Raw genomic sequence first — 15,329 nt, forward strand, 5'->3', positions numbered from 1 at the left:
CTCCACTCGTCGCTCCGCCGAGGTGGGCAGACAGACAGGAAGCATTTATCTAGAAAATAGCCTGTTGCTAGGAGACGCTGGGGCAAAGAGCAAAGTGAGTCCTACACAATAAAAATAGTTCTTTGGGTTAAATTGGACGCAACAACGCGTCATCCCGTCCTACGAGTTTCCCTTTTATTATTAATAGTGTGAAAAGACGGGAAATAATACAAGTGGGTTATTTGCATTAGTACAGTGCTACCCACACATCACAGTAGTCTCAGTAGTCTAAAGTGGCTGCATCCTCTCCTCGTGTCCTCTCTCTTTCATCTTCTGTGACACTGAAGACACAGCTGAGGGCAATAGGATGAGGCTTTTACCAGGTATTTGCTTTCACTAGTACAACGCTTTCTCATGAGTAAACAATGAATAAGGAGTGATGAAGGAGAGGATATGAGCAGAAGAGATGAGGAGAGGAAGCCACGTTAGACTATTGAGAGCAGGGCAGTGCATTCATCAATCAAATGTATTTTATCAAGCCCTTTATAGAGCAGCGGCTGTCACAAAGGGCTATACAGATAACAAGATCTCACGGTTTGACACGGTTTGACTTCGGTATTGTAACACAGACGCTGGGAGACGAGAAGCAAGCTCGGGTGTGGATTTAATAATAAATAAACATGAAACTAAACAACGAACAGCATCTGGACATAAGAACAGGAAGATAACAACAAGGCTGACTGGGGAATGAACCTGAGGGAGAGACAGGTAGAGCGATGGACATCATAGAAGTGATGCAGTCCAGGTGAGTCTCATGAGGGGCAGGTGCGCGTAACGACGGTGACAGGTGTGTGCATTAATCACCACACTGGCGACAACGAGCGCCGGAGAGGGGGAGTGGGAGTAAACGTGACAGGTATTCAAGTGTTTTCCAGGTTTAGGAATTCATTCCGAATGGGTACGGTAAGGGTTAAGGTTTGGGATAGGGTTCAAAAATGTTTATAAAAAAAGAGTGCCTAGTGCCGGGACTGAGCACGCGACCCTCAGAGCCGGAGCTCACTGGTTACGCCTATCCACTATCCCCATCCGCAATGCCCCAGGAAGCCGCAAGCCTACTTAATAGTAATAGTCCTTACTGTTGCCCCTAGTGGCCAGTTTTAAAGGCATCTTCCGACGCCCTGAGTACCTGGACGAATGTCAAATATCGCCTTGGATCTCGAGTGACCTGGCTGGACACCCAACCTAAAACACCAAAAAGCAAGCAATGCAGATGTAGAAACACATCGGCTAAGAACAAATCCCTGGAAAGGCAGGAACCTATGAGGAACCGGGCTCCGAGGGGTGGCCAGTCCTCTTCTGGCTGTGCCGGGTGGGGATTATAAGAGTACATGGTCATTTAGGCAAGATCGTTGCTTAAGACGTTCAAATGTTCATAGATGACCAGCAGGGTCAACAGTTCAACACCTCAGGAGTAAATGTCAGTTGGCTTTTCATAGCCGAGCATTCATATCAGGGACTGAAGAGACACGGTGGGATGAGTGATACAGTCTCTTCTTCCCCTGAGACATGCTCTTTCTGAACTAAAATACACACATATAGACACTCCCATTCCCAGATGGGACAAGACTGGAATAATGTCAATATCCCAATATTTATTTCTCTACACATGTTTCCATTATTTGATTTTTTTTTTGTGTATCCCTATAAAATCCATGAGAGTCACAGAACCAAGATGATTCATGCACATGCTTATGCACACTCAGACACATTGTTCAGCTAGTTCTTGTGTCATTGTTCCTGCTATCAGTACCAAGCCTCCAGATTCTACAAGGGCTCAATACATTCTCCTCCTGCCAACCCAATCTCTCACACGACACAAGGTTGTGATTGACTGGTCGATCAGTGTGTGCGTGTCTGTCTGTCCGTCCGTGTGTGTGCGTGTGCGTGTGTGTACGTGACTGAGTGTGTAAGCCACTGTCATAGAGATCTTTCCAGAAATAAGATACTTGATCTACAGTATCTTACCCACAATTCTTATATGTCCTTTTCACAACCTCTAAGCCAATAATCAAAATCACTCTACAATAATCTCCAGTGATTCCCCATTTACTGCAGTCTACAGAGTTGCATAATATCCTACTGTATGCCTATAGCATCACCATCATCTCTAATAATAACTAGGGAAAGGGGATACCTAGTCAGTTGCACAACTGAATGCATTCAACCGAAATGTGTCTTCCACATTTAACCCAACCCCTCTGAATCAGAGAGGTGTAGGAGCCTGCCTTTAATCGACATCATCGGTGCCCGGGGAGCAGTTGTTGTTGGGGGTTAACTGCCTTGTTCAAGGGCAGAATGGCAGATTTTTCCAATTGGCCAGCTCGGGATTTTAACTATTGACTTTTCAGTTACTGAGATTGACACAGATCTAGGATTAGTTTATCCTCCCCTAATCCTAACCTTAACCACTAGGGGAGAAAACCACAAACTGACTTTTGATCATTGTCTAGGCAAGCAAATTTATATTGCTCCGTAATTGCCTGGGTCTTAAAACAAAGCCAGCCACCTAAAGGAAAGTATTTAAGCATTTCCTGATCAGACTGAGACAGCAGTTGCCCCATCTGACCAGGGGAGAGGGGGAGGGAGAGAGGGGAAGAGGGGGAAAGGAGGAGAGGGGGGGATATGCACGCAAGCACTGGTCAGTCAGGTGGAGAAGTGAGAAGTAGCGTTATCGATTTCTCGCTCCGTCAGTTCATTCAATACGGTTAGAGAAAGAAGTATTCCCCATCCTTTCTCCCCCTCCTCCCTCCCTGGACTGACCTGAAGTGTTCATTCAATAAAGGGTTAGAAAAAGAAGCATGTTCCCCCTTTCTCCCCTTCTCTGTCCTACCTGGGATCCCCGGGCACCCCTCTTGTGGTCCCATTCAGTCTGTGAGATCATCTGGAGACGAGAGGGAGACACCAGTTTAGAGGGCATTCATCATTCACCTCCAGTCTACTCCAGTCTACTACTTACTGTATTACAGTATCTTTGAGCTTTCTTCTCTATCATCCTCCACTATCTCCCCCCCCCCACCCCCTCCGCTGAGGGCTAAAAATAAATGCGAGGCGCTGCTGATGAAGAAAAGAGCGCATTACCTACGCTTGCAGGCTTCATCTTCATCTGCGTCCCCCTCTCATTCCTCCCTTCTATTCCTCTATTCCACACTTTCTATTTTGTTCAACAAGGCTGTAATGCCATTTCACAGTGAGGCTGGGGCGTACCGAGCATTTCAGCACAGCATAATGGCCTCTGCCAGGCTAAAACTTTAATCACTCTAATTAGCAAATAGACAACACACAGTACTAACATACGCACACCCTAACCTCCCTCCTGAAGGCACGCCATGCTAAGTGCAGGCTCGTTTACACTCGCATCGCCAGACAGGAAGCATCGCAGGATCAACATCACAGCATTACAGGATCATTGCCATTTTGGAGACACATACAGAGACTAGTTTACCCTGGCATAATCTTCATGGTAAGGCAGGGGCAGGAGAATTATTATATATTTTTTTAAATGTAACCTTTATTTAACTAGGCAAGTCAATTAATTAAGAACAAATTCTTACTTACAATGATGGCCTACCAGGGAACAGTGGGTAAACTGCCTTGTTCAGGGGCAGAACGACAGATTTTTACCTTGTCAGCTCGGGGATTCGATCCAGCAACCATTACGGTTATTGGCGCAATGCTCTAACCACTAGGCTACCTGCCGCGAAGAGGGAATCCATAAACTGACTGAAACATACAGTAGCTTGAATATTCTCACTGTTTGAACCGATGTACAACAAGGTGAACGAGTCCCTCTAAAATCAGTTACAATGTCTCTGATTTGAGTATCTGCTTGCAGGGAGCAAAAAAAGAGGTGTCCTCGTATTATAAGTGTCCAGTGTTTTGCAGTCTGATGGGGCGACTTAACTCAGCTGTTGAGAATGAGTCCTGCATTGACTAGCTGACTGTGTCTGTGGACGGCTGGCTGTACGTTACATACAGTAACATTACGTAACATTTGTTATTGGTGGGGTCCTCACCCAGATTTCCATTGAGCCACAAACTCAACCACGGTTATCTTAACACAACCTTTTCAAAAAGAGAGAGAGAGAGAGTCAGGGGAAACAACATTTATCTATAAAAGGATAATTCCGATACTTTTTCTCGGGGTGTTTTTTTCCCTCTTCCACTCTCACGTCCTTTAGCGTAGAGGAGAGGATGGTACTGTAGTCTCCCTCCCTCAGTAACACTGACCCCAGTCTTTATCCTGAGTCCCCTTACCCTAACCCCTACTAATGACAACTCAACGCCAGTCAAGCCCCCTACCACCACTCAACATCCTGGTTAACTAGACAGGTGTTGTGTCTACTCAATACAGCTGTGAATTTTTTTTTATTCTGCTTCTATTCTATTCTAGTCCACATATGTGTTCTCTCCCTCTGACCACACTGTAGTTAGCTGCGTATGTCGTTGCAATATATATACACATAGGTTTTAATACCAGGAAACATATAGAGAGGCTAATGATCAGAGAAAGACCCTCCTGATCTTCTCCATCGTTGGATGGTGAGTCTCAGCCAAATATCCATTAAGTTAACCAAGTCTACAAGGTAGGCTATATGTCCGGCAGCTTTGAGCTTCTCTCATCTGTCAAAGACTTCTCTCAAACGTCAACATTGTTTATGACTGTTTTCCTAGACTTCCAATAAAAACCTGCAGGTCTATATGTTATATTATGGTCTGGCTGGGCTGTTTTCCTAAAAGTGCAGCAGAGCAACTTTAAGTAAAAATAGAGGCCCGGGGCTGTACCTTTCATTTTATTGAGTTCTCTGGTAAAATCATTAGAGAAGTCGCATTTGAAACGGACCAGTGTTCCTTTCCATGGTTCAGGATTTTAAACTGTTTCCAGTTTTATCCAGGGACAGCTTTAATGTATCATATAAATAATAGAGTCATTTAGGAGACACTTTTATCCAAAGTGACTTACAGTTGACACATGATACAGTAGCCCACTAAGGAATCAAACCCACTCTACTCCAGTGATAGAGACTGTGTACTAGTCACTACACTCTAATCAACTGAGCCATCAGAACCATCCAGTTCTAAACAAGTTACCAGTAACAGAGTAACTGGGTCCCGTGTGGCTCAGTCTGAGTCCAGTAATGGTAGAGCATGGGTGCTTGCAAAGCCAGGGTTGTGGATTCAATTCCCACGGCGGACCAGTATGAAAATGCATGCACTGACTACTGTAAGTCACTCTGGATAAATGACTGCTAAATGACTCAACTGTAAAAATAAGTCCCTGGGCAGAAGAACAGGGGACATTGGACCACCACTGAACCAGAGAGGAGTGAGTAAGCAGTGAGTGTACAGCTCATGAAAATCTAATAAGCAAACAGAGAGCCTGATATGTCCTCCTACTAACTCTCTAAGTGTTTTGTTCATTTAGACAGAAAGAGAAAAATAGAACATTAAAGAACTCTCAGGGAGGATGACAAAGGATGAAGGGAGCATGATAGAGAATGAGGATAGGGTGACAGAGGATGGGGAGGCAGAGGTGCAAACCAGAACTCTGTTTGTCTGTGTGTTATTAAATGACAGATGAGGCAATCTACCTAACAAGAGGATGATAATGCAGTGTGTTTAATTGACCATGAACGAAACACCACCACTGGTAATGACTCTCTCTTCTCTCCAGTCTCTCTCTCCAGTCTCTTTTTCTCTCTCTACAGCCTCGATCTCCATCTCTCTCACTTCAGTATCTTTCTTTCTTCAGTATCTCACTCTCTTCAGTATCTTTCTCTCTTCAATATCTCTGTCTTCACTATCTCGCTCTCTCTCTTCACTATCTCTCTCGTTCTCTCTCTCTTCAGTATCTCTCTCTCTTTGGTGTCTCTCTCTCTCTCTTCAGTGTCTCTCTCTCCCTCTCTTCAGTATCTCTCTCTCTCCAGTATCTCTCTCTCTCTCTCTCTCTCTCTCTCTCTCTCTCTCTCTCTCTCTCTCTCTCTCTCTCTCTCTCTCTCTCTCTCTCTCTCTCTCTCTCTCTCTCTCTCTCTCTCTCTCTCTCTCTCTCTCTCTCTCTCTCTCTCTCTCTCTCTCTCTCTCTCTCTCTCTCTCTCTCTCTCTCTCTCTCTCTCTCTCTCTCTAACCTTCTCTTCAGTATCTCTCTCTCTCTCTCTTCAGTATATATCTCTCTCAAATCAGTTCAATTCAAGGGGCTTTATTGGCATGGGAAACATATGTTAACATTTCCAAAGCAAGTGAAGTAGATAATATACAAAAGTGAAAAAAGCAATAAAAATGAACAGCAAACATTACACTCACGGAAGTTCCAAAAGAATAAAGACATTACAAATGTCATATTATGTACACTACCGTTCAAAAGTTTGGGGACACTTAGAAATGCCCTTGTTTTTCGAAAGAAAAGCACATTTTCTGCCCATTGAAATAAAATAAAATTGATCAGAAATACAGTGTAGACATTTCTAATGTTGTAAATGACTATTGTAGCTGGAAACACCTGATTTTTAATGGAATATCTACATTGGCGTACAGAGGCCCATTATCAGCAACCATCACTCCTGTGTTCCAATGGCACGTTGTGTTAGCTAATCCAAGTTTATCATTTTAAAAGACTAATTGATCATTAGAAAACCCTTTTGCAATTATGTTAGTACAGCTGAAGACTGTTGTTCTGATAAAAGAAGCAATAAAACTGGCCTTCTTTAGACTAGTTGAGTATCTGTAGCATCAGCATTTGAATGATCGATTACAGGCTCAAAATGGCAGGAAACAAAGAACTTTCTTCTGAAACTCGTCAGTCTATTCTTGTTCTGAGAAATGAAGGCTATTCCATGCGAGAAATTGCCAAGAAACTGAAGATCTCGTACAACGCTGTGTACTAAAAAACATGAAAACATCACCGAATACAAACAGTGTAGCTATTCTCTCCGCAAGGCAATCAAACAAGCTAAGTGTCAGTATAGAGACAAAGTAGAGTCGCAATTCAACGGCTCAGGCACGAGACATATGTGGCAAATAATACACTAATATACAGTATATTGATTATACAGTATATACAGTTGAAGTCGGAAGATTACATAGACCTTAGCCAACTACATTTAAACTCAGTTTTTCACAATTCCTGACATTTAATCCTAGCAGAAATTCCCTGTCTTAGGTCAGTTAGGATCACCACTTTATTTGAAGAATGTGAAATGTCAGAATAATAGCAGAGAGAATGATTTATTTCAGCTTTTATTTCTTTCATCACATTCCCAGTGGGTCAGAAGTTTACATACACTCAATTAGTATTTGGTAGCATTGCCTTTAAATTGTTTAACTTCCACAAGTTAGCCTTCCACAAGCTTCCCACAATAAGTTGGGTGAATTCTGGCCAGTTCCTCCTGACAGAGCTGGTGTAACTGAGTCAGGTTTGTAGGCCTCCTTGCTCGCACACACTTTTTCAGTTCTGCACACAAATATTCTATACGATTGAGGTCAGGGCTTTGTGATGGCCTCTCTAATACCTTGACTTTGTTGTCCTTAAGCCATTTTGCCACAACTTTGGAAGAATGCTTGGGGTTATTGTCCATTTGGAAGACCCTTTTGCGACCAAGCTTTAACTTCCTGACTGATGTCTTGAGATGTTGCTTCAATATATCCATATAATTTTCCTCCCTCAGATGCCATCTATTTTGTGAAGTGCACCAGTCCCTCCTGCAGCAAAGCACCCCCACAACATGATGCTGCCACCCTTGTGCTTCACGGTTGGGATGGTGTTCTTCGGCTTGTAAGTCTCCCCCTTTTCCTCCAAACATAACGATGCTCATTATGGCCAAACAATTCTATTTTTTGTTACATCAGACCAGAGGACATTTCTCCAAAAAGTACAATCTTTGTCCCCATGTGCAGTTGCAAACCGTAGTCTGGCTTTTTTTATGGCGGTTTTAGAGCAGTGGCTTCTTCCTTGCTGAGTGGTCTTTCAGGTTATGTCGATATAAGACTCGTTTTACTGTGGATATAGATACTTTTGTACCCGTTTCCTCCAGCATCTTCACAAGGTCCTTTGCTGTTGTTCTGGGATTGATTTTCACTTTTCGCACCAAAGTACGTTCATCTCTAGGAGACAGAACGCGTCTCCTTCCTGAGTGGTATGATGGCTGCATTGTCCCATGGTGTTTATACTTGCGCACTATTGTTTGTAGATTAGAACGTGGGAGCTTCAGGCGTTTGGAAATTGCTCCCAAGGATGAACCAGACTTGTGGAGGTCTACAATTATTATTCTGAGGTCCTGGGTGATTTCTTTTGATTTTCCCATGATGTCAAGCAAAGAGGCACTGAGTTTGAAGGTAGGCCTTGAAATACATCCACAGGTACACCCCCAATTGACTCAAATGATATCAAATAGCCTACCAGAAGCTTCTAAAGCTATGGCATCATTTTCTGGAATTTTCCAAGCTGTTTAAAGGCACAGTCAACTTAGTGTATGTAAACTTCTGACCCACTGAAATTGTGATACAGTGAATTATAAGTGAAATAATCTGTCTGTAATCAAATGTTGGAAAAATGACTTGTGTCATGCACAAAGTAGATGTCCTAACCGACTTGCCAAAACTATAGTTTGTTAACAAGACATTTGTGGAGTTTTAATGACTCCAACCTAAGTGTATGTAAACTTCCGACTTCAACTTTATGTGGCAGGGTCTACAGTCAATCGCAGATTACAAAAAGAAAACCAGCCCCGTCGCGGACGGGGACTTTGAACATCCTACGGAGCACCATTAAATCCATTATTAAAACATAGAAAGAATATGGCACCACAACAAGCCTACCAAGACAAGGCCGCCGAACAAAACTCACGGTGTATCTGTCCATAGGACCACTTTAAGCCGTACACTCCACAGAGCTGGGCTTCACGGAAGAGTGTCCATAAATAAAAAATAAATAAAATTAATAAGCAAACACGTTTGGTGTTCGCCAAAAGGCACGTGGGAAACTCCCCAAACATATGGAAGAAGGTACTCTGGTCAGATGAGACTAAAATTGAGCTTTTTGGCTATCAAGGAAAACGCTATGTCTGGCACAAACCCAACACCTCTCATCACCCCGAGAACACCATCCCCACAGTGAAGCTTGGTGGTGGCAGCATCATGCTGTGGGGATGTTTTTCATCATCGGGGACTGGGAAACTGGTCAGAATTGAAGGAATGATGGATGGCGCTAACTACAGGGAAATTTTTGAGGGAAACCTGTTTCAGTCTTCCAGAGATTTGAGACTGGGACGGAGGTTCACCATCCAGCAGGACAATGACCCTAGCATACTACTAAGGCAACACTCGATCGGTTTAAGGGGAAACTTTTAAATGTATTGGAATGGCCTAGTCAAAGCCCAGACCTCTTTCCAATTGAGAATCTGTGGGTAAAAATCCCAGTGGCTAAATGTACCAAGCTTTTAAAGGGACATACCCCAAGATACTTGCAGGTCTAATTGCTGCAAAAGGTGGCTCTACAAAGTATTGACTTTGGGTGGGTGAATAGTTATGCATGCTCAAGTTCTGTTTTTTTGTCCTATTTTGCTTCTTCAAAGTGGTAGGCATGTTGTGTAAATCAAATGATACAAACCCCCCAAAAATCTATTTTAATTCCAGGTTGTAAGGCAACAAAATAGGAAAAATGCCAAGGGAGGTGAATACTTTCGCAAGTCACTGTATTTCCCCCAGTAGATATGGGAGTTTATCAAAATCGGGCTTGTTTTACTTTGTGGATCTGTGTAATCTGAGGGAAATATGATTCTCTAATTAGGTCATACGTTTGGCAGGAGGTTAGGAAGTGCAGCTCAGTTTCCACCTCATTTGGTGTGCAGTGTGCATATAGCCTGTCTTCTCTTGAGAGCCAGGTCTGCCTATGGCGGCCTTTCTCAATAGCAAGGCTATGCTCACTGAGTCTGTACATAGTCAAATCTTTCCTTAAGTTTGGGTCAGTCACAGTGGTAAGTGTACTCTCTGTTTAGGGCCAAATAGCATTATAGCTTGCTCTGTTTTTTTGTTAAGTCTTTCCAATGTGTCAAGTAATTATCTTTTTGTTTTCTCATGATTTGGTTGGGTCTAATTGTGTTGCTGTCCTGGGGCTCTGTGGGATCTGTTTGTGAACAGAGCCCCAGGACCAGCTTGCTTAGGGGACTCCTATCCAGGTTAATCTCATTGTAGGTGATGGCTTTGTTATGGAAGGTTTGGGAATCGCTTCCTTTTAGGTGGTTGTTGAATTTAACGTCTCTTTTCTGGATTTTGATCATTAGCGGGTATCGGCCTAATTCTACTCTGCATGCATTATTTGGTGTTTTACGTTGTACACAGAGGATATTTTTGCAGAATTCTGCATGCAGAGTCTCAATTTGGTGTTTGTCCCATTTTGTGAATTCTTTGTTGGTGAGCAGACCCCAGACCTCACAACCATAAAGGGCAATAGTTTCTTTGACTGATTCAAGTATTTTTATCCAGATCCTAATTCGTATATGTCAAATTTTATGTTCCTTTTGATGGCATAGAAGGCCCTTCTTGCCTTGTCTGTCAGATCGTTCACAGCTTTGTGGAAGTTACCTGTGGCGCTGATGTTTAGGCCAATGTATGTATAGTTTTTTTGTGTGCTCTAGGGCAACGGTGTCTAGATGGAATTTGTATTTGTGGTCCTGGCGACTGGACCTTTTTTGGAACACCATTATTTTGGTTACTGTCAGTGCCCAGGTCTGGCAGAATCTGTGCAGAAGATCTAGGTGCTGCCGTAGGCCCTCCTTGATTGGTGACAGAAGCACCAGATCATCAGCAAACAGTAGACATTTGACTTCAGATTCTAGTAGGGTGAGGCCGGATACTGCAGACTGTTCTAGTGCCCTCCCCAATTCGTTGATATATATGTTGAAGAGGGTGGGGCTTAAGTTGCATCCCTGTCTCACCCCATGGCCCTGTGGGAAGAAATGTGTGTGTTTTTGCCTATTTTAACCACGCATTTGTTGTTTGTGTACATGGATTTTATTATGTGGTATGTTTTTCCCCCAACACCACTTTCCATCAATTTGTATAGTAGACCCTTATGCCAAATTGAGTCGAAGGCTTTTTTGAAATCAACAAAGCATGAGAAGACTTTGCATTTGTTTTGGTTTGTTTGTTTGTCAATTAGGGTGTGCAGGGTGAATACGTGGTCTGTCGTACGATACTTTTGTAAAAAGCTATTTTGACATTTGCTCAGTACATTGTTTTCACAGAGGAAATGTACGAGTCTGCTGTTAATGATAATGCAGAGGATTTTCCCAAGGTTGCTGTTGACGCATATCCCATGGTAGTTATTGGGGTCAAATTTGTATCCACTTTTGTGGATTGGGTTGATCAGATGCCAGAGCTAAGGATGATGTTAAAGTGTTTTAGTATAGCCAATTGGAATTTGTTGTCTGTATATTTTATAATTTCATTGAGGATACCATCAACACCACAGGCCTTTTTGGGTTGGAGGGTTTTTATTTTGTCCTGCAGTTCTCTCTCATCAGTCAGTCTCTCTCTTCGGTCTCTCTCTCGTATAACTCTCTCTCTCGTATCACTCTCTCTCTCTGTCTCTCTCGTCTCTCTCTCTTGTATCAATCTCTCTCGTATCACTCTCTCTCTCTTCAGTATATCACTCAATCTCTCTTCAGTATCTCACGCTCTCTTCAGTATCTCACTCTCTCTCTTCAGTATCAGTATATTTTGTCCTGTAGTCATCTCTCTCGTCAGTCAGTCAGTCAGTCAGTCTCTCTCTCGTATCACTCTCTCTCTCCCCGTCTTGTGACTGTTGAGTTTGTATAGCACCTCATAATCATCACACATAACATAGCCAGCACTGCTACCATCCTCTTTTACTACTTCATGAAATCTTTCCCAAACATTAGGCTACTGTTCTGGCTACTGTTCTTCAGTATCAGTATATTTTGTCCTGTAGTTCTCTCTCGTCAGTCAGTCAGTCAGTCAGTCAGTCTCTCTCGTATCACTCTCTCTCTAATATCGCTCTCTCGCGTATCACTCTCTCTCTCTCTCGTATCGCTCCCTCTCTCTCGTATCGCTCTCTCTCTCTCTCATATCGCTCTCTCTCTCTCTTTCTCATATCTCTCTCTCTCTCTTTCTAATATCGCTCTCTCTCTCGTATCGCTCTCTCGTATAGCTCTCTCTCTCTCTCTCTCATATCGCTCTCTCATATCGCTCTCAATCTCTCGTATCGCTCTCTCTCTCTTCAGCATCTCGCTCTCTCTCTCTCTTCAGCATCTCGCTCTCTCTCTCTCTTCAGTATCTCACTCTCTCTCTCTCTCTTCAGCATCTCGCTCTCTCTCTCTCTTCAGCATCTCGCTCTCTCTCTCTCTTCAGTATCTCACTCTCTCTCTCTCTTCAGCATCTCGCTCTCTCTCTCTCTTCAGTATCTCACTCTCTCTCTCTCTCTCTTCAGCATCTCGCTCTCTCTCTCTCTTCAGTATCTCACTCTCTCTCTCTCTCTTCAGCATCTCGCTCTCTCTCTCTCTTCAGCATCTCGCTGGGTCTCTCTCTTCAGTATCTCACTTGCTCTCTCTTCAGTATCTCACTTGCTCTCTCTTCAGTATCTCACTTGCTCTCTCTTCAGCATCTCGCATGCTCTCTCTCTTCAGTATCTCGCTCTCTCTCTCTCTTCAGTATCTCGCTGGGTCTCTCTCTTCAGTATCTCACTCGCTCTCTCTTCAGTATCTCGCTCACTCTCTCTTCAGTATCTCGCACGCTCTTTCTCCTCAGTGTCTCGCACGCTCTCTCTCTCTCAATTCAGTATCTCACTTGCTTTCTCTCTTCAGCCTCTATCTCCATCTCTCTCATCTTGCTCTCTTCCTTATCTCTCCCTCTGTCTCTTTGCCCTGCTCATTGTAGTCACATACAATAGTGATGGTGGTTAGACTCAGAACCTGCAATCCCCGTGGTTATATCCGCGGGGCGGGCGGATTTAGGGTCATTAAATATTGTGTGGATGAAGGGTGGGTGGATGAATCGGGTTGAATAAAGAGAAGAAAAATAATAAAAAATCCATAAATGTATAATTATTGCGCAATTCAGATCTATAGGCATTTAGGGTTTTCGTTCATTATTTTTATCTGGTGTTAATGTGTAGCCTAAGCCTAGATTTTAGGGCCTAACTGTGCGCTCAACAAATACACGCTAATTGACAAATGCTTTTGGGAACTTGGGCAGAAAAAATGTACGTCGATCCACTGAGATAAAAAGGACAAATGTTGGGGTTGAATTCAATAAGAGAAAAGCTGTGAAATGCAGAGTTGAAAAGAAATAGAAGGCCAGAACAGTAGCCTAATGTTTGGGAAAGATTTAATGAAGTAGTAAAAGAGGATGGTAGCAGTGCTGGCTGTGTTATGTGTCATGATTATGAGGTGCTATGACATGTCAAGGGAACTGTAGGCTGCTGTTCAGATGTGTTAAATGGAATAGTAGCCTGACACCAGGACACTGACTGTAGGTCTATAACCTCTCACACAACCTAATATAATATTAACTCCTGCAGAATTAAGCATTTCTTGCAGTAACATTATGCACAAAATGTACATTTTGACTTGGGAACAGTGGTGGAGAAATATGATTGACTTATTTCAGCATCTTGAGTGAATAAAGGTCTATGAAGGTGCTCTCTTTATCAGCATCATAAAAGCTGATAGTACTATCAAATACCTAAAATATGCATACAAGCCGAAATCATATCAGAAACATGTTGGGTAGTTTTCACAGCTTTTAATTTCTCTAAAACGGGTCAAATTGATGTCATTTGGAAATTGTTCGTTTTTTGGGGGTTATTGCATTTTATCCCCGGTCCCTTAAACGTCTTTGCAGCGCGAGAGAAGCTGAGAAGAAAGGGAAAACTTTACCAATGTCAACTAGATTGAATCATTCATTCTATCGATTTATATTCTGGTGAGCAAGGACTTATTTTGTATTCTAGGGCAACAAGCAATGACAGAAGAGAAGCTGCATGTAACTAAGTATAGTTGACTAACAAATAGCCTACCAAAATGTCAGAAATTACAAGTACAAACATAGGACTATCTGAAAAGGTACGTCAAAACATTGTTCTGTCATCTCTGACTGTACAGCGTATTTTCTATATTAGCGGGTTAGGGCCGGGGCCTCAGATTTTCACTTGATCACATATATTTGGCCGTTTGCGGATGGGTGAACAAACACCTGACCCACGCATCACTAACACACACACACACACCTCCACCTGGTCAAACCTGTATGTGGGCCTCCACTCAGCCCTACTGCTCTCTCAGATGGCCTTCATTTCGGCTCTAATGCACTTGTAACAATGTAAAGACTATGGGAGGGTAGGAAACCACTGGGGCCTAATGCAGTGTTGTGCCAGATTACCATTCACAGCTCTATGATTCATTCATAACCAGCATAATACTTGTTTTATGATGCCCGGGGCCACGGTAATATCATGCTCTAACGATAGCTTCATATCAATTTAAGCTCCTTGGCTGTCCAAACGCATGGCGCATAAAATGTTCACTTCCAACCTAGTGCCAGCAGGGATAACTTTCCCTTCTCTCTCCCTCTGTTGTCTCTCTCCTCTCTGGTAATATAAGCTCTGGTTTTCAATCAGTTACATTACAGGACTTGGGATGACTTTCTCTCTATCTACTTGACTAGTTTCTCCTCGTCAGGGGAGATTGCTAACAATGTGGGGTGCTGCTTTACACCTGCAGGTGGAGCCTCTTTCCAGACTCATTCTCAGGGCGATAGACACTGTAAACTACCCCTGTATTTCATCTCAACTCTACCCCAGATAGTCCATCCCTCCTCTCCTCTCTCTCTCTCTCTCTCTGGACTCTGGAAAAGACCAGTCATGTACCTGAGTCTTGGGCCACATTTCATTCCAGATAGTTACAAAGGGAAGTGAACGAAGGCAAACGCTAACAAAACATTTTTGGAATGAAACGCAGCACAGAGCTCACAGACGCCTTCCAACTGGACGTGGGATTGGACGACAGACGCTGCCAGCCAATCCCCTGGACCCTCATCAGGCCTCCTTGCTCCAGTGAGAATTTGGCCTGAAGCCTGAAACCCTGACACTTTATAGGAGGGAGGAAGAGAGAGGGGGTTGCTGCTGCTAGACTCCTGGCATAGATTCATTAACTCTGGTCAGGTGGGGGGGTTAGGGACCAGACAGCCAGGAGAGGAAAGGCAGGGCTGCTGGAGGTTTGCTTTTAACACTTTTGGATGCTATATGATCTGACTCACATGCAGACACACACGGATATGTGCAC

The 15,329-nt window shown here is 43.3% G+C and overlaps 1 protein-coding gene across 2 annotated transcripts in view; it reads right to left on the reverse strand.

Moving 5' to 3' along the window:
- The window catches only part of LOC139565831 (cGMP-inhibited 3',5'-cyclic phosphodiesterase 3A-like), an 84,454-nt gene that overhangs the window by 38,037 nt on the left and 31,088 nt on the right, over positions 1–15,329 (reverse strand). Inside the window, exon 2 of one of the 2 annotated variants that reach the window (XM_071386436.1) lies at positions 2,870–2,920. The exons of the other annotated variant lie outside the window; for it this stretch is intronic. Within the exon in view, the coding sequence (XP_071242537.1) occupies positions 2,870–2,920 (51 nt within the window). The remainder of the gene's footprint in view (positions 1–2,869; positions 2,921–15,329) is intronic. 2 annotated transcript variants of the gene reach the window in all.

The sequence above is a fragment of the Salvelinus alpinus genome, chromosome 37 (genome assembly GCF_045679555.1).
Source record: "Salvelinus alpinus chromosome 37, SLU_Salpinus.1, whole genome shotgun sequence".
Lineage (NCBI taxonomy): Eukaryota > Metazoa > Chordata > Actinopteri > Salmoniformes > Salmonidae > Salvelinus > Salvelinus alpinus.